General features: G+C 61.0%; 1 protein-coding gene across 1 annotated transcript; it reads right to left on the bottom strand.

Annotated features, from left to right (window-relative positions):
- Window positions 1-57: 57 nt before the first annotated feature.
- On the bottom strand, window positions 58-16,111 carry SUSD3 (sushi domain containing 3). The gene is made up of 5 exons (XM_021694419.2): window positions 15,997-16,111; window positions 4,941-5,129; window positions 4,399-4,543; window positions 3,656-3,811; window positions 58-661 (listed from the first exon to the last, which is right to left on the bottom strand). Exons 1-5 carry the CDS (start codon window positions 16,082-16,084, stop codon window positions 466-468), a joined length of 774 nt encoding a protein of 257 aa, XP_021550094.2. The 5' UTR covers window positions 16,085-16,111; the 3' UTR covers window positions 58-465.
- Between the last annotated feature and the right edge of the window lie 2,908 nt (window positions 16,112-19,019).

Here is a 19,019-nt window from a genome sequence, read left to right as displayed (position 1 = left end):
ACAGAGACATAGGAAATTGAGACAGCGGTTTTTGCCTTCGTTTCTCCAGTGTTAGAATTGTTTATTTCACACCCCTCTCCCCTCATGGCTACTTGCAGGGAACAGATGCAGCGCCCCAGCCGGGTCCCTGCTCCCTCTCCACCATGCAAAATGAGATTTGCTGAAACGTCCCCCAGTCTGTTTAAAGGAGCCAGCCGGGGGGGGGGGGGGGGGGGGGCTGCATGTGGTCCCAGAACCTCAGTGGTGGCTCCAAGGACGCCCATCTATAAAAGCTGTCCAGCTGGGCTCCCCTGGGACAGAACACCCCTTTGGAGTCCCCAGACCAGCTCCCTGAGGGATCCCTAAACCCGGAAGCTGGTTTCACTGACCCATCGCAAGCTGGACACAGGTCGAAATGTAGGTGGCTGGTGGTGGGGTGGGCCTGGTCCTCCCCGTGTGGAGGGCAGTCTCCGGACTCTGCCTCAGTCACCCCGGGATGTAGGCCATGTGCTGTCTGGACATTCCTGCAGTGGGCCAGGAGGCAGGCGGGGCGCCCCCCAGGTCCGCTGTGTGCACCATCACCTGGGCATGGGGTGAGCCCGCAGGACAACTGGTGGTCCAGGGGTCCTTGTCCACGCTGTGGGCCATGCCAGCCAGCTCTCTGGTGCCCTCACCCAGGTCCCTGCAGGAAGAGGAGGCAAGGCTTGGGAGAAGAGCAGGTACCCGGTGTAACCTTGATCCCATGATGGGCCCATGGGGCCTGGCCTTCCGTGGGCTTGGGGCAGGCTCAGAACTTCCCTGAGTCTGAGGAGGTCCTTCCACTGGTGCCCCTGCCTGGGCCTCAGACCCCACACCTGTACGAGGTACCTGGTCCAAGAAGCAGCATGCCCACCTTCGAAGGTGGGAAGGGACTTCTTGGGGTGGTGCTGAGGAAGGGGGCTCACTCAGAGTGTGCATAAACCCCAGGGGCCAGACTTCCTTGCCTGGCCTGGTTGCCCCGGGCAGAGAAGGGACAAGGAGGTCCCAGGAATGTCTAGGGAGACACCCTTGCTCCTGGCAGGCTGTCCTCTGGTGGTCTGGGCCCAGATCGCCCGTCTGCATCTTCAGTTCCCTTGGGCATGCCACCCCCAACCCACAAAGGAACCCATTCTGCAGGCTGGTGAGACCCTGCCCCCACCCACGGGCCCCTCTCCTGCATACACTGGTGCACTGCTCCCTGCAGGCTGTGCACATCCCCCGCCCCCCCCCGGCTTATGTACCTTCCCCCCCCCCCCCCCCCCCACGCAGGCTCTCCCAATCTGTTCACCTCAGGCATCACCTCCTCCAGGAAGCCCCCCGATCTCTGCTCCCCCTCACACCTAATTCTCAGAAAAGCTCTAGGAAATAGTAGGAATTAAGAAGTTATCTTTTAGTTCAATGAGTAAGTGAATCAATCAATTAATTAGTGGAGAGGAAAGACTGCTTAGCAGGCAAGTCTATGGACAGCCTTAGTTCAAACCCAGCTTCACACTTAGTAGTTGTGTGTGACTCTGGACAGGCTTCTTAAAATGGGATGAAAACAGTGCACCCCCCACCCAAGGTTAGAAGAGTGTCTGGCACGGTGGGAGAGCCGGGAAGCATCCAGGAAGCAGAGGCAAGGTCAAGAGTACACCCCACCTCCTAGAGACGGCTTTACCGCCCGCGGTGGGAGCCGCCAGGCACCGGGGCCTTGCCCAGGAGGGCACATCCGAGAGGCAGCCGTTCTCCCGCCCTGCACCGGCGCGCTCCCCAGCCGGGACACGGGACAGTCCGCCACAGGTCTGTAAGCAGGAGGCACCACCGGCGGGGGTGACCGAAAAGCTCTGAAACCTGCCGAGGGGATGTGGCTTTTGGAGAAGGGGATGCGCTAGCCAAGACCGTGCAACACGGCTGGAGCGAGGAGGAAGGCTCTTGCAGCGGGCGGGTGAGGTTCTCTTGCGCAGGCAGGCACACAGAGCTGCCAGGACTGGCCGGTCACCAGCCAGTCACTCAGCAGAGGAGCCCACAATAAAGCCAGCAATGCCAGCGGCACCAAAGGTGTGGGAGACACTCTTCCTCAGCGTTAACCGAGGAGGTGCCTGTGAGCGGGAAGCCGGCACCTGCTGAGTAAGCAAGCGGACAACAGATCAGGACACCCGGAGGCGCGGCCCAGCTCGTGCTCCGGGAGAAAGAACGTGGAGAGAAAAACATCCAGACCATTTGGCCCCAACAGGCCATCCCTAGGACGGCCCCAAATGTCGTCTTGAAAAGAAAAACCACTCGATGTAAGCAGACATTCACCCAAACCCGAGTGCAGTGCGTGGAGCATTTGGGGTGAAGCTCGGGGGCCTCGGACGCCGGGGCAACACGGCGTGGCGTGGTGGTGGAAAGGGCGCAAGGCAGCGTCTCTGCGGAACCACCACGATGTACGCCTGCTGCGCGACCTAAGGTGCATCTGGAGCTCCAGGGAGGGGACGGGAAATTGACCCCTTCCCACAGGCCCAGCACGCGGCACGCAGACACGGGACCAGACAGCCACGCCAAGCCCACGTGGGGCGCCGTCTCCTGAGCCTCAGTGTCCTCATCTGTGCCTCAGACACAAGAGCAGGGAGAACAGTGATGGCCGGCACTCACGGAGCCCTCCCCCCGGCCCAGCCGAGACCCTCACTGTTGGAGCGAGGACACCGAGGGCCGAGCGGCCACCACACGGCATGGCCATCAGGTGGGGACAGGCGGAGGGAAAGGGCAGCCAGCCCCGTTTCTGAGTGCTGCCCCCCACCCCTTCCCTGGAGGTGCAGCGGGCCCCGGGCCACAGCACGGGAAGCACTGGAGGTGCGTGCTGAAAGCAGGCAGGATTAGGGCATGGCGCGGCTCCCGCCAAGCAAGCGTTGGAGCCAGGGGACAGAGACCGTGAGCATGGCAGGTGGGCAGGAGGCCCATTACACTATTCCTTCTGCTTCTGTCACCCCCAGGCAATAACTGGTTCCGGCTGGAACGTCCCTGGACCCCGAGGCCACAGGTCAGAGGTCGTGGGGGCAGCAGAGCGGCCCCTCGCAGAGACCCCAGTCTGCGTGCCCGCGGGGCGCCAGCCCGGCCCGCGTCTGTGATCCGCACCCGCGCCACCACGGGGCACCTCGCAGAGACGCAGCCCGTGTGTGGCCGCGTGGAAGCCTGGCGGCCCAGGACATGGTCTCTGTGGGACCACAGGCCCAGAGCCCGCAAAAGGCAATGCCGCCATTTACGGCACCCAGAGACCCCAGCCGCCAGAGCCACTTGTCCTCGGGTCAGAGGGCACACGCTCAAAGCTAGCGACACTGGGAGGTGCTCTCTCTGCAGCCCACGTGCCGCCTCGACTGGGCTCCCTGAGTCAGAGAATGGGACGTCAGAGAACGTCCTTGTAACATCTCAGAAAGTGTGTGCCTGTGTGCAGGAAGCATGAGAGACAGGGAGCCCTGCTGGGCCCTCGGGAAGGGAGCTCACGTCTCTGCAGGTTTGAACTCCCAGGATAAAGGCCTCAGGTGCAAGGCCTGGACCCAGGGCTAGAAGGACCACCGGCCGCCGGCGCAGGGGTGGGAGCTGAGGCCCAGGTGAGCCTGAGCAGCGTGTGAGGTGGCAGAGTCCTGACCAGGCCAGGCCCCCCGCCCTTGCCCCGGTGCCCCCCTCGCCGCCCCGTGCGCACGTGGTGAAACTGTAGTTGTCATGCGCCTGGCCAGGCCGGCCCCCTGGCTCCCTGCCGCCGCCGCTGTTGCTGTTGTTCAGACCCTTGAGGCCGAGGTAGGCCGCCGGCACCGTCTCCAAGTCCCCGGCTCTCAGCTGGAGCCACAGCTGGGTCGCCCTGGGGAGAGATTGGGGAAGGACGCTCAGGACACCAAAACCTCTTCGGGGCGGCTCTGCTGCTGTGGCCAGAAGCTCTAGAGATGGATGGCGCCAGCGGAAACCGAACACCGAGCCCTGAATCGCACGCGCACAGAGGGGTCAGATGGCAGCTTGCACGTTGTAAATATTTTAGAGTAAGAAACATACAGAAAAAGCTACGTTACGGTGAAGAAGGAAAGTGGCGGTGGGTCAGCCTTCCAGCCGCCGGCGAAAACTCACCATCGCCGGTCAGCCCTGCTCGCCCGGCACAGCAGGGCGCGAGCCGCGAGCCGGCCCAGACTGAGGGAGAACCAGACCAGCCCCGCGTGCTCGGCCCGGTCAGGACCAGGCCAGTCCTGTGTACACGGCCGTGAGGCTCCGTGAGCTGTGGGATGCAGAGACCCCGGGTGCCACGGGGCAGCGCCTGGCTCAGTTCCCTGAGCAGCCAGGGCAGCCCCTGCGTCCCCACACGCCCGCAGGAGGCCCCGGCGCGGACAGCGGGTGCCTGTCAGGAGCCTCTGCCTTGGGCCCTGGCAGCGGGGGGTGGAGGCCGCAGGGCCAGCGTACCTGTTGGACGGCTGCTCGCTCCTCTTCATGCACTTCATGAGGCAGCAGGTGAGGAAGGCCATGGACATGAGCAGGATGATGGCGCAGCTGACAATGGAGGCGATCACGGCCACCTTGAAGCCAAAGGTCTCGTACGGCGGCACGGCTGCAAGGGACATAAGGCCACCTCCTGCGCGGGGCTTGCCGAGGCCCCCAGCAAGCCCTATCCCGTGGGGGTGGTGGGAGCTGGTGGCGGGGGCAAAGTTCTGTGCAGAGTGTTGTCGGTGGGGTTATCAGGGAACACTGCCCTCTAATAAAGGGGTGTTCGGGCAGGGCTTTGGAGGGTGTGTAGGAGTTCACAGCGGCACACTGGAAACAGCTCTGACAGCGAGGTCAGTGGTGGTCCCTGGTCCCCACACGCTGCAGCCTGGGCCCCAGATGCCTGCACACAGCCCACGGCCTGCTTCCACAAGGTCGCAAGCCGGCACAACCCTCTGGGAGCCTATGGGCCGTCTCAGGTGACTTTCCGGAAGGGCTCAAAGGCTGGGGGGAGCAGGCCTCACATTTGCACACGGGGATCACGGAGGACCACTCGGCGGCACTACCCTTCCAGGCGCAGGTCAGGAGGCCGGACCCAACCATCTGGTGGCCTGAGGGGCAGTGGAACACGATGACAGTTCCCACAGAAGTGCCGTTGCCGCGGAGGACTTGGAGGGTGCCCCGTGGGGGTGGCCACACACGTGCGCATGCGCCTAGGGAAGAAAAGAGGAGAGATGGCGTGAGGACCCCATCTTGGCGGGCGGAGGGTGGGCAGGAGCCCCGCCAGCCACGTGACGCTCCGGAGAAGGTCCCACGGCCCAGACCACTGGGTGTGGCAGCCATCCGGCCGGTGGCCCAGAGACAGACGCAGAGCGGGTCCCCACAGTAAGCGAACTCTAGAGGTTCCGAAGACCACGGTGTTGAAAACGTAACTTTGTGTCAGAAGACAATAAAGGCAAATTCAGGCAACCCTTGAACACGGTTTGAACGGCTCGGGTCCACTTGATAACGGGACTTTTTACAGGACAGAACTGTCCGCGTATTTCCCTTACTTGCGACTTTCCCAACGTCGTTTGCTTCTCTCCCGCTCCCTTTACTGTAAGAACACCGTACGTAACACATCTAACACACAAGCTACATGTCTAGTGACTGCTGGTGTGATCGGTGAGGCTTCGGTCACCAGGAGCCAGCAGTGGTAAAGTTTTGGGGGAGCCCGAAGTTACAGCTGAATATCAGCTGCATGACCCTGTGACGTTCAAGGGTCAACGGCACATAATTAGCATCTAAGCATAGCTCTGAAGGCAGAGTCCAGAAAAAAGGGAGGGACAGTGTGGACAGTGTGAAGAGTAAACAGGAAAACTTCCAATAATGGAAGGAACAGGAAAAGATATTTGGAGAACAGAGGACAAAGGTTCAACCCACGTGCGATCGCACACACCCACACAAGCGGAACATCCCTGTGAACAGGAACGGCTGATGTGGGACGCAACCCCTCACGGAGGAAATGCAAGGAGCCAAGCCCAGGAAGGAACGCGAGTCCTTGCAGTGCTGGGGAGAGCTAGTCTTCCCCCCTCACGCTGGTAAAAAGGAAGAGAAAAAGACCCACGGCGGAGGTCCTAGGACCGGGAACACCCGCTCTGGGGCTCGGCTGGTGGGTGCGGATCCAAAGCTCCCTGGACGAGTCTGGGAAAATGTTAAGAGCCTGTGTCGTGTGTATCTGCCAAGAATTCAGCCAAAGGAAAGACGACGAATCTGCAGCCAGGATTTCTACACCAGGATGTTCACTCGCAAGCGTACGCAGAAGAGTGGGGGTTGGAAACCACCATGTACCCTGCTGTGGGGCCGGGACAGGGAATCCAGGAACATCCTGGCGACAAATGCACCATGCTGCCCTACGTGAGGGCACAGAGACAGGCTGAATGAAGCAGCAATCACAGCACTTGTGTAAAATAACCACAACGACAATAGCTGGCACTTCCCCGGAGCCTACTGCGTGCGGGACACTGAACCCACACCTTACATGCATTAACACATCAATCTGCACAGCACCTTCCTGGGGAGCTGCCATTCTCCCCACCTGACAGGTCAGCAAACCGAGGCACAGGGTGGTTAAGTCACTTCCCGAGGTCACAGGGCAGGGATTCGGAACCAGGCAAGGTGGCTCCAGGCCAGCTTCTCAACACACGTGTGCACACAGACACACACGTGCAGAGACACACACGCATGCAAGATACACATGCACACAGAGTGCACACAGATACACATGTGTGCAAGACACACACGTACACAGGCAGAGACACGCATGCACACACATGTGCCCAGAGACACACGCGCGCAAACATACGTGTGCAGAGACATGCATGCAGACACACATGTGCCCAGAGACACACGCGTGCAAACATACATGTACACAGACACACGTGTGCCCAGAGACACATGCGCACAGACACACGTGCACGCAGGCATGCATGCACACAGACACACACACACCCATACGTGTGCGTGCACAGCACGCACACACACGTGTGCAGACGTGCATGCACATGTGTGCACACAGACACATGCACCCAGCCATGTGTCCTTTGTGTCCAGCTTCTCTGCTCAGGACAATGCCCGGGGGAGGCGCCAGGCGTGACGTTCTGCGGCCCACTTGGCATGCCATGACCCGCCAAGCTCCTGCACTCCCCAGCCTGCTCATCACGTGGCTTTCCCCGTGTTCTGATGTTAGCACCAGGCCTCCCTCCTTCACTTCCTCCAGCCCCCAAACTTAGAGCCCTCCCCGACTCTTTTTCTCAATCCACGGCCAATTCACCAGCAAACCCTGTGGGCTGTGCTTTTAAAATCTATACCCAGGACATCTGCAGGGAGCTGGAGCGCCCCTCTCAGCACCCCACTTCACACAGGCTGTGAGGGCCAAGCACACCCAGGATGGGCCAGGGCAGTGGCTATTCCTCGGACCGGCCACAGCTGCGCACGCACACCCCCCGCACAGCGCGTCACATGTCTGCGCACGACCAGCCCCGTGCAGGGGGAGGCCAGGCCACCCACTGTCACGCTGTGAGGGCGAGGCTGCGAAGGGGGCAGTGGCCTGAGCACCGGCCCTGTGTGGGGCAGAGCCAGGCCTTCCGCCCGCCAGGAAAACAGCAGGAGCCGTGGCTGCCCGACCCCTGGCTGTGCGCAGTGACCGTGAGGGACGGCGCCTGGCTGGGCTCTGCCGGGCTGCAAGTGCTCGGCCCCACCGGGAACCTGGAGGGGGGCCCACAGGCTGCAATGTGGGGGAAAATGTGAGCCGGGGGCCTTATGCTTTGTGCACTTTGTTGGGGGGCTGACTCCCGGATCAGCTCAGACGACGCTGGGCACCTAATGGGTGCTTCGCGCCCGTGAGCAGGGCGGTCCCTCACTCCCTCACAGATGGGGAAACTGAGGCACAGCAAGGCTGGACAGTGCTGGGCCTCCCCATGTGCAGGTGTCCATCACCAGCATCCCCACCACCACCAGCAATGCAGCTCTCATAGAATGTTCCGCTCAGAAAAGACCCTCACTCCTGGCCTGGTGCAGCACTCATAAGCATCCCAGGGGACAGCGCGGAGGAGTCCTTATCCCCACTTTTCTGCGAGGACACTGATCTTGTGGAGGTGGCGGACGCCACGGGGAGGGGCCCAGAAGTAACACCACAGCATAGCAGGGCTGCCTCTCCCGCATAGACCGCACTTACGCATCAACAACAGGGTCCAAAGTCACAACAGAAAAGTACGGGGCACTCAGAACAGAAAAACAAATGTCTTAAGAACCACGGGCAGGGCAATGAGTTAAAAAAAAATTAAATAAAAGGCATTCACATCGGAAAGGAAGAAGCAAAACTTCACCATCCAATGACATGATCTTGGATCTAGAAAAATCCCCAGGAATCTAGTAAAAACCTGCAGAAAGCAATAAGCAATTCCCACGGGGCCGCAGGAGACAAGACCGACACACGGAAATCCGTGTATTTCAGCACAGCGGCCGTGAACAGCTGGATGTGAGACGGAGACGGCAATCCCACTTACTTACGTAGGGTAAACTGAACAAAAGAAGGGCAAAACTTAAATCCTGGAAACTCTAAGACATTGTTGGCGGAAATAAAGGTCCTGAACGAAGGGGAAGCCGCCCACCCCTTCGGACCGGGAGACGGACCCCATGGGGACCGACGCTAGCCTCCACTCATCTGCACACAACACGGCCTCTACCAGAGTCCCAGCTGCCGCCCCCCAGAAACCAACAGGCTGGTCCCAAAATTCGTAAGGACTTGCAGATGGAGCCCACACAAAAACTATCTCGAGAAAGAACAAAGTTGGAGAACTCACAGTTTCCCATTTCACAACTTTCCACAAAGCTACAGTGACAAAGGAACAGACATTGAGGCCAATGGAGCAGAACTGAGAGCCCAGAAATAAACTCATATCTACAGCGAAGCAAGTTTCGAAAGCGTTCCAAGACAACTCAGTGGGACGAGAACAGTGCTCCAGCAATCAGTACTGGGACGACAATATCCACGTGCTACGTAGAGCTGGCCCTCTGCTCACACCGTACACAAAAACTAACGTGAAGTGAATCACAGACCCAAACATAAGAGCTAACTCTTAGAAGAAAGCGGAAGGGTAGATCTTCCTGACCTTGGATCAGGCAATGATTTCTCAGATATGACACCAAAAGACAAACGACAAAAGCGAAAAACAGATAAACGGGACTTGATCGAAATGAAAAACATTTGTGCTTCAAAGGACAGGATCGAGAAAGTAAAAAGACAAGCCACAGAGCACGAGAGACCATTTGCCAATCACACCTCTGGTAAGGGGATCGTATTCAGAATGCAAAAATTATTATTAATTTTTTAAAAGATTTTATTTATTTATTTGTCAGAGAGAGCGAGAGAGAGAGAGAGCACAAGCAGGGGGAGGGGCAGAGGGAGAAGCAGACTCCCCGCGGAGCAGGGAGCCCGACGCAGGGCTCAGTCCCAGGACCCTGAGATCATGACCTGAGCCGAAGGCAGACGCCAAACTGACTGAGCCACCCAGGAACCCCTAAAAAATTATTATACTGAATTATAAAAGGGAACCAAATTTAAAAATGGGCAAAGGATCTGGATGGACTCTAAAGATAGACCAGTGGCCCACGGAAAGATGCTCAGCATCCGTCGCCTTCAGGAAAGCGCTAATCAGGTCAGGGAGGGACTGTCTCACATCCACAAGCACCCATATGTGAGACAGAGGGTGGCGGGTGTAGCAGGGGTGTGGAGAACCCGAGGCCTCGCGCGGCAGGCGGGCACCCAGCACTCACACGGAGAGTCAGCGCGTGATGCCGCAACGCCCAGCCCAGCTCCCGAACGGAGAGATGAAAACACATCCACACAGACTTGTACACACACGTTCCCGGCAGCGTTATTCACAACAGCCGAAATGGAGAAACTGCCCTCGTGTCCGCCAACTGATGAACGGATAAATGGCATATAGTACAAGCCACACTCGGAATATCAAAGGAGAGAGGCACTGACCCACCGTGTGGCGAGCGGCCACAAAACCTCACGTGGTCTGACTGCATTTCTGTGAACCGCTCGGAAGAGGCCAATCCTCAGAAGGAAAGCGGCTTAGCCAGGGGTGGGGAAGAGACGGCTACGGCATGCACGGCTTCGTTCTGGGGTAATGAAAGCGTTCTAAAGCGGACCGTGGTGAGGGCTGCCCAGATCCGCAAATGGACCACGAGCCACCAAGCTGCACACATTAAATATCGTATACTTCAAATTGGTGAATCATATGGAATATGAATTATATCTCAATAATTAAGCTCCTAAACAATTTCAGGAAAATACTTCTGTCAATCAAAGAAATGCAAATTTAAAATGCGAGGTATTGTTTTTGGCCTGTTAGCTTCGCCAACATTAAAAAGACTAGCCTACCAGGGTGGGCAGGGGATGGAAGGGCGTGTACACAGCACCTGCCCTGTGCCCGGACCTGGACGCTTCCCACTCACGCTCGCTACCCTGGGGGTACCCAGTGGGACGCAGACTCTGAATCCAGAGTCAGCTCTTAACTGACCAAGCTCTGCCCCGAAGACGGCCATGGGGGAGGGAATCAACGCAGTCACGAATGAATGGAAGGATGCCCAGAGTCAGCGGCCCCCACCAGGATCCCTGGACCTGGACTCATGCTGACCTTCCGGGCCGGGCAGTTTGGAAGCGGGTAGATAGAGCGTGGCAGCCACAGGCCAGCCACGTGGCCCCTTCCGCAGGGTCACCAGGCCCCAACACTTCCCAGACCCCGATTTAGAGCTGTCACTTCTGCATTCTTGTGTGGCTCCGCAGCTTCCTTCAGTACCGCCCAGCATGGCCCTCGGCGAGGGGAGGGGGCTGAGCCCTGAGGGTGCTTGCAGCGGTCTGCCCAGCCCCCGCACCCGGTCTGTACAGCTATAACTTTCTCAAGAAGGCCAGGTGCCCCCGGGATGGAGCTGCTGGTGAAACGTCCAGGGTCAGGGTCAAGCTGGAAGGCGTGGTAACAAATCCCTTCAACTCTGTGGTATGTCCGAGACAAGCCGGGGAAAGCGCCCCAGCAACCGTCACTGCTGCATGTAACCGGTGGCCCACTCTGCCCCCCAAGGCCCAGCCCAGACCCCTACCCCTCGGGCTCTGCCGGCCCCAGGAAGCAGGCAGCAAGCCAGCTCTGCACCGCCCCCGACCAGCTGGGTGACCCCATCACTCCGCCGCTCTGGGCCTGGGACCCACCTGGAGGTGCGGCAGCGGGCCAGGGGCTGGCGGGCCTGGCCCAGACAGTGCAGCCCCAGCAGGGAAACCACCACTGCCATCTGGGACACAGCGCGCTCTGGCGTGTGCACAGGGTTGGGGGCAGGGCCTGTGTCAACAGTCACATCCTGTGCTGCGGCCAGTTCCGGGGCCAGGGTGCCCATCCTCGGTTTCACCACCTGGCAGTGCCCCTCCCCAAGTGCTCCGAGCCGTGAAGGTGGGAGATGAGGGGCGTCAGGGGCGGGGAAGGGGCTGCACTGACCTGCAGACCCTCCACGGCGCACCCCCAACGCAAGACAGGAAAAAGGATGTGGGGCTCACCCCGTGAGCACGCCGTGAGGCTCCAAGACTCAGAGCAGTCCTGGCCCCCTCCCCAGCCCTGTGGCCTCAGACTCTGCATTTCCTGGCAGCGAGGGGAGCTCGTACCCCTCAGAGGGGGGGAGCCGAGCCACCAGCACACGTGTGCTGCTTGAACACTTAAAAACACAGGCCTGAGGAAATAATCCTGGTGAGTGAGGGGTGGGTGAGGAGCCCTGCCCACAGCCTGCCCTGCAGAGGAGGCTGGGCTGGGAGCTCAGGCCCCCCGTAAGCCCCGAGCCTGGATGGGAGGCGGAAGACAAGCAGGAGGGCTCCTGCTCTGTGGGAACGTGCCCAGCCCCCAACCTCAGGGCCTCTCCACAGGGTCAGACTCGGCTCCACCATCTCCCGGACCCAGGTCCTCGCTCAGACTCCATGTCCCCATCTGCAAAACGGGGTGACCTGCCCCCCAGGCTCACGAGAAGAGGAGGACCACCCCATGGAAACCTTAGAACTGCGCCTGGAGCTCAGAAACTGTCCCCTGGAAGGGGCTCACTGCCTCATTCTGACCCTCTAGTCCATGGTACCCAAGACACCTCCACCTGCCACCAGCCCCAGTATCCTACATCCCTTCCCTGGGATGAAGTCCAGCTGCGTCCTGGGGTCCAAGTTCTTCCCCCATCGCCCATGTGTGGCTGGCGAAGGGCCGGTCGGGGAGGCTGGCTCAGAGCAGGGGCTTAAATGATTGTTGAGTGACTGACTGGGTCCTCAGCCCACCACGGAGGCCACCCTTCCACTGCCCACAGGCCCCCGCTGGCTCTGGCCAGTGCAGGGGTCTCCTGCATCCCTTCCCTGGGCTGAGCCCGTTTTCCAGACGAGGAAGCTAAGGTCCACCAGCGTCTACCCAAGGCCCCGGGGTGTCCACTGGCAGGGTCGACACAAGACTTTCCACAGGACTCGTGACACACAGCCAGGACAGGGTAGGGAGGTGGCACATGCCAAAGGGCTACTGGGGACTCGGACACACCTACTCAAGACCCCCTCCCAGAGACATCCTGAGGAGTCACCAAGGCCTGGCGGCTGGGCCAGCTGGCTCCAGCGGCCGTGTCCCCGAGACACTGTAAACCCAGCCTCTGCTCACACCCCTCACTGACCCCTCCCCAGCCCGGAGACCCCCGGGCCCCCTCACTGGCCCACCAACAGCCCCTCCCTTGATGTCTAAGAGGCAAATCCCATCTTCTCCCGTCCCTGCTGAAAACCCTCAGATACCCAGCGGCCCCTGGACGGCCCTCCCACCTGCGACTGGCCCAGACACTGGACGCTGCACCCCCAGCCCCTCCCTGGCTAGACCAACACACCCCTCAGCCTTTGCTGCATTGTTCCTCAGGCCCTTTATGGCATCTCTCCCTGTCTCTTTTTTGCTATGCCCAAATATATCTTAAAGGAGGAAAAACACAGTGAATGCATTTGTTGCAAAGAAGACACAAACCCAAACCAAACCCCGTGGGCTCCCTGGACAGTGAAGGGCAGACCTGCCCTTGAATGGCCGCATCTCCAGCTGACCCCCCCTCGCACACTGAGGGGAGCAGGGCCTGACTCAGGTGCTTCCCCCGCCCAGCCCGCATGGCCAACAGGGTGAAGAATAAGCCTCTCTTGTTAATCTTTTATCAGGAACCTTGGACCACAGGCCCGCCCCTCCCATCCTCCCTCCTGGAGACCACGCTGCCCTCAAACCCTGACCTCACCTGCGGGGGCCCCAGGTAAATAAGTTACCTTTCCCATTTCTGCCAGAGGAACACTGGAGATGGGGGAGGCAGGCCGCAGGGACAGCCTATCGTGAGCCTGGGTCTCTGCACCACTGGGGGGTTGCTTCTTGCTCTGAGTCTGTTTCCCCCAAATGGAGAGGGAAACCTGAGGAGGAGAGTTTAAAAGGGTGACCTGCACACACACAGGTGTTCTGTGGAGGGTGGGACCCCCCCGGCCCCAGCAGGGGGCAGCCACACGTGGGAGGCCCACAGCCCTGTGTGTCTTCAGGCAAGACACTCACCCTCTGGGAGCACGTCTCCTCTCCCCGTGGAGGGCGGGCCGGACCTCGGCCACGGTGGAGACGGGTCACCCAGGGACTTCCCTGGCGGCTGGCAGGCCAGCTCACACCAGCGGAATACAGTCTTCCAGAGCAGAACCAGGCTGATTCCCACCCTCTCAGGGGAGAACATCGAGGCTCTGCCCGCACCTGGAAGGAGGCCGAGCTGGCCTCGGGGGAATAGAGGCTACATCTGGATTCCCACAGCGTGCCCCGAGCCTCAGTCTCCCCTCTGTGAAGGAGAGGGCGCAGGTCAGCTGTACAGCAGGGCCGTAGGAGTGCCGCCCAGGGCACACCCTCACCATCCTGGGTCCTCCTGCTGCCCCCTTCCAAGGCCCCTCCTTCAAGGCCTTCCAGAGGTTGGGGGGGGTCACCTCCGGCTGCTGGAACCCTGTGTCCCTCCTACAGGGCTGCGTTCCTACACAATCTCCCCCATCAGGGAGTTGCTGGAGCTGCCCTGGGACCAGGGCCAGAGCCAGTGGGGGCCTGTGGGCAGTGGAAGGGTGGCCTCCGTGGTGGGCTGAGGACCCAGTCAGCCACTCAACAATCATTTAAGCCCCTGCTCTGAGCCAGCCTCCCCGACCGGCCCTTCACCAGCCACACATGGGCGATGGGGGAAGAACTTGGACCCCAGGACGCAGCTGGACTTCAACACCTACCCTCAGGAAAGCAGAGTAATGTGTCCGTTCTACGACTGCAGCAAAAACACCCCCCACTGCTATGTTTTAGGGAGTGCCAAAGTGTCTCCAAAAGACCCCACACACATCCCTTCACAACCCCACAGGGACAAGAGGGCACCCATTTCACAGCTCAAAAGACCGGGGCCATGGGGCCGGGGAATGGTGGAGTCTGGATGGACATGTTACCCGGTAGCAGAACGACCATGGCCAGGGTGGGTGCACAACCCCCCCCCCCCCACTCTGCCTGGCCTGTCCACAAGCCTGGGGGCAGGTATACAATGTCCACCACTTAGCACATGGGGAAACTGAAGCCAGAGGCAGAGAGACACATCGCAGTCAGAGGGGGCTTCCGACCCAAATGCTGGAGGAGGACTCAAGGGCTGGGAGCGCCCCCTCCCCAGGGCTCTTGTCGGGGAGAAGGCTGAGCTGTAGCTGATCAGCAGGGGTGGGGCAGGCCAGAGGGCAGGGACTGGCCCCTGAGAGCCCTCCCCACGCTGAGTTCTCAGTAGTCTTTTGTATGCAAACACAGCAGGGCCCCGCCACCCCCCTGCGCAAGTCCCTCCACCTCTTGGTCAACACCCAGCTTCGCAGGCAGGCAGCGCTGCAACAAAGCCACAGGGTCCTCGGGAACAGGAGCAAAGCAGCGAATTCGGGAGGGGGTGGGGTGGGAGGGAGTCATAGAAAATAAACCCACCCCACCCAGCCAGGGGCAGGTCTCAGCTCCTGCTTCGCAAAGCTGAGCACCTCTGCTCTGCTGGCAACTTACCTCCTTGGGCCTCAGTTTCCCCATTGGAGAACGAGCTGCCCGCCAGGCCCCCCGCCAGGCCCCCCGCCCCGCGCTGGCCCCCAGCGTGGCAGGTGTCCTTGTTTTAGGCCTGAATGGCTGCACCCAGGGGCGGTGACCTGGGCCAGCCTGCTCCACCAGGGCCACCTTCCACGAGTGCGAAGAGCCCAATCTTGCCCCTGGCCTGGGGCGCAGGTGTGCAGAGACCCTCAGGCTCAAGGGGGAGGGGCAGCGTCCACTAAAGTGAGGCTCTGGGAGATCTGGTTCTGCTTCTACAAGGGTTAGGCTTTAGACGCGTTCACGCAGCAAAGCCAGCTCTCAAACCCGGGCCTTCGGAGGGGTGTCCTACACCCCAGCCAAAGCACGACGGTGAACCCTCATCAAAACCCTCTCGAAATCAGTCACAAAGTAAGCTAACTGCCCGCCCACCCTCCTTTCGGAGACCTCGGGCCTCGTCCCGGGCCTGGCAGCCGCGGGACCTCGGGCAGGCTCGCTCTCCAGGCTCAGTTTCCCCACCTGTGAAGTGGGGTTGGGGGGCCAGCCAGGAGCACGTCCCCGCAAAGACAGGTGGGTTCCCCACGTCCGCCGCACCGGCTTCCCCGGCACCGAGCCGGCCGCGCCGGCGGAGGGGGCGCCGCACCGGGAGAGGGCGCGCACCTGGGCGGGTGGGAGGGTAGGCGGCTGCGCGCCGCCGCCTGGTTTCGGACCACCTGCAGTCCGGCTTCGGCTTTGCTGGGGCGCCGGCTGCGCGGGCCGAGAGGGTCGCGGAGGCTCGTTCTCGGGCGGCTGTCCGGCTGGGGGCCGTCCCGGACCCGGCTGTGCGCCCCTTCTCCCGGCTGTGTGCTCTTGCCCCCGCGGCTGTGCGCACCCCCTCCCCGCCTCCGCCATGCCGCCCGCCTCTCGGCTTCCCTGTCCGTGAAATGGGTGCAGAGCCCCGCCCGTGGCCCGCAGTCCCAGCGCTCACCTGTGCGGTTCCCCGGGGCGGGCTCCGCGTCCCCTGCGCGCTCCCCGGGCCTCGCCCTACGGCGAGGGGTCGCGGCCGCCCCGGGCATCCCTGCGCGCGGCGGTGCTCTGCGGGGACTGCGGGGCCCGAGCCCGAGGGGCGGGGCAGTCCTGGACACGCCCTCCAGGGGCCCCGCCCCATGGGTCTGGGGGCGGGGCCGGCCCCGCGGGAGCCCCAACCCCCAAGGGGCCAAGCTGGCTGTGCAGGAAGTCTCGCTCCACGGCCTTGCACGGGCTTTGCCCTCGGCTCCCGCCCCTGCGAGCACCCCGGTCCCCCAGGCCAGGTGTCTTCCGTGAGGGGCACATTGGGACCCCATCTGTGTCACCGTAGGCCAGGCCCTCTGAGCTAGGGGTCCTAGGTCTTCACTGAGGAACTCCGGGTGCTGGGGGCAGATTCAGACCCCTGGGCTCTGCCTGTGCCCCCACCTACACACCCGGGGGACCTGCCCTCTCCTGGCTCGCCCCCTCCAGCTCAACTCTCTTGGGTCGTGGTACGGGGCTGGGTCCGGAGCTGCGGCCCGCCCCTTCCTCACCCCAAACACCGCTCAACCCAGGCACAGCGCCCTGCCCTGGCAACCGCCCAGGGGGCTCTCCTACCATTGACACAGGAGCTGAGGCAGCTCTGGGTGGCTCAGGGCTGCTGCTGAGTAGGCTTGTCGCCCTGCAGAGCAGGGGGAAGCTTCCTTAGCCGAGAGAACAGCAGATGCAAAGGTCCTGAGGTTGGAATGTTTGGGAAGCTTGAGGAACAGCCAGAAGTCTGGTGGCTGGCTCAGGAAGTCTGGGAAGGTGGCCCAGGTGGACAGGACTGGCTCTGGAGGGCCTGGCAGGTGGCAGCAAAGAGGTGTTCTCCTGGGACCACAGAGTAGTGTTCCAGCAGAACAGTTCCCCCACCCCACCTGCTCTCCTAGCCCAGTAGAATACGTGAGGGGCATGCCCCTATCCTGGGTGGGAGTTGCTTTCACCCCGTAATATCTCCTCCCCACTTCAGACCGGTGAACCACACATGATGAGTTCTTCGATTCCCTTGACCAAGCAGGTGTTTCCCATTTGCCACATTGGGAAGCCAGGTGAGTCCACAGGGTTCCCTCCAGACCGTGCTAGGGGCCTGGAGCCCCAGAATTCCCTTCCAAATGCCCCCCAGCCCATCTCCAGGGCTTGCACACAGGGCTGGGAGGGGAGGCGGGATGGCTTCCAGTAGCCCAAAATGCAGAATTGAGCCTGGCCACTTAGGGTGTGTATGTTTTCTGGGGCTGCTGTAACAGGGGGCCACGGGCTGAGTGCCTTAGGGCAACAGCAATGTGCCCTCGGGGTCCTGGGGGCCTGAAGTCTAAGATAAGGTGTCAGCAGAGCCTTCCCTCCAAGGGCGCCAGGAAGGATCTGTTCCGGCCTCTCTCCGGCTTCCCACAGTTCCTTGGCTCATGGCAGCAGCGTTCTAGACTTCATGTGGCCGGCTGTCCCTTTGTACGTTTCTGTCTCTGTGCCCAAATGTCCCGTCTTCTATAGGGACACTAGTCTTACTGGATTATCGTCAGCCCTTTTGACCTCACTGTAACTTGGTCACCTGGAGAAAGATGCTGTCTCCAAACACTGCGTGTTCTGGGGTGCTGGGAGTTAGGACTCCTGCACTTGACTTTTGGGGGTGGGGTGGGCACAGTTCAGCCATAACAGATGGTATCAAGGTCGGGGACAGACATTTTTCTTGGTGTGTGGCTTGGTTGTGTGTTCTGGGTGTTCAAGCATGTGGTGTTGGACAGCTAGGGGCGGCCGAGGACCTCTGCCACATCCCATGGGAAACCATGTCCCTCGTCACGGGCCAGGGCACCCATTGCCACCAAAGCCGTCTCCACAGCAGGAGGCACTGGGGCACTGGGGTTGGTTCTAGACGTGAATCCACGGCCGATAGGAGCCACGAGCTGGGCTGCCCCATCCACCGTTTCCAGGGCCTCTTGGAGAGCCCAGCAACACTAACTGTGTGCAGGGAGGGACACTGAGGCCCAGGAGGGAAGGCACTTGGCCCACCTCAGATGACCAACTGCCTGGACCACCCCCACCCCGCCCGACACCTCATGCCCCCATGTGGGGCGGGACCATGGCGCTAACGGCCTTCCCCCCGTGCCACGGGCCTTAATGTTCTCATCTGAGGGACAGAGAAGGTTGCGCCACCCTCCTGATACCACGGAGGCTGTGACATGATCCGTGACGGACCTGTGCCGTGGAGGGGGCCACACAGGCCCCACTGGTGTTTGCACTTACTCCCCTCCCCACCTGCCCCTGGCTCTCCCGGCTGCTCAGGGCCCCAGCCTCCCCGTGTCCTGGCCCAGACTGGGAGCAGTGCCTGGACTGTGCCCCGCCGTGTCTCTCTGCCCTCAGGCGGCAGCCTCCTCCTCCAGGAAGCCCTCCCTGGTTACCTGCCCCTACCAAGCCGGTCTCTGTGTGTGGGACCTCAAAGCCTGTACTGTGTCTAAAACAGAGAGGACTGTGCCATCCCCTGTGCCAAGATGAGGCCAGGAAGGAACTTGTGGGCGGCTGCTGGAGAGGCAAGAAGAGCCCAGCACAGAAGCCTGAGGAACTGATTGCAGCCTTGGCCTCTCTGCGTTTGGGGTCTGGCCCGCACCCTACTACCTGCTCCCCGTCTCAGTTTACTGCTGGGAGCAGACAGTATGCTAGAACATTTGTGCAACGAAGGACCTCGTGGAAAGGAACCAGGGAGAGGAGAGCCATCTGAGGCCCTGGTCTCAGTGTTTTGCTCTGTAAAGTGGGCCCACACACATGCTGCTGTGAGAAATGCCAAGGGGATGTGAGGGTCTACCCTGGAGGTCCCCTCTTCCCGAAGGGCTGCCCCAGGTTGACTGACGTGTCCCTGGGCACTGGTGGCCTGGGGCACAGGGGACTGTGCGTAAGCCTGGTGGGGGGCAGGGGTGGTCATTGGTGTGTTTCCCTCAAATCGGATAATAACTGTAGAAGGGCTAAATGCTTTTTGTCTTT

This window comes from Neomonachus schauinslandi, chromosome 13 (assembly GCF_002201575.2).
Source record: "Neomonachus schauinslandi chromosome 13, ASM220157v2, whole genome shotgun sequence".
NCBI lineage: Eukaryota > Metazoa > Chordata > Mammalia > Carnivora > Phocidae > Neomonachus > Neomonachus schauinslandi.
Note: the sequence above shows the minus strand (reverse complement) of the source record. Positions and strands in the feature narration are given on the sequence as shown.

Excerpts from the sequence above, each read along its gene's own strand:
- SUSD3 (XM_021694419.2), bottom strand. The coding sequence starts at position 16,084 with ATGCCCGGGGCGGCCGCGACCCCTCGCCGTAGGGCGAGGCCCGGGGAG. Across the intron at positions 4,544-4,940 it reads CGTGATCCCCGTGTGCAAAT|CCGTGCCGCCGTACGAGACC; the intron begins GTGAGGCCTGCT and ends TGTCCCTTGCAG. Across the intron at positions 3,812-4,398 it reads AGCGAGCAGCCGTCCAACAG|GGCGACCCAGCTGTGGCTCC; the intron begins GTACGCTGGCCC and ends ATCTCTCCCCAG.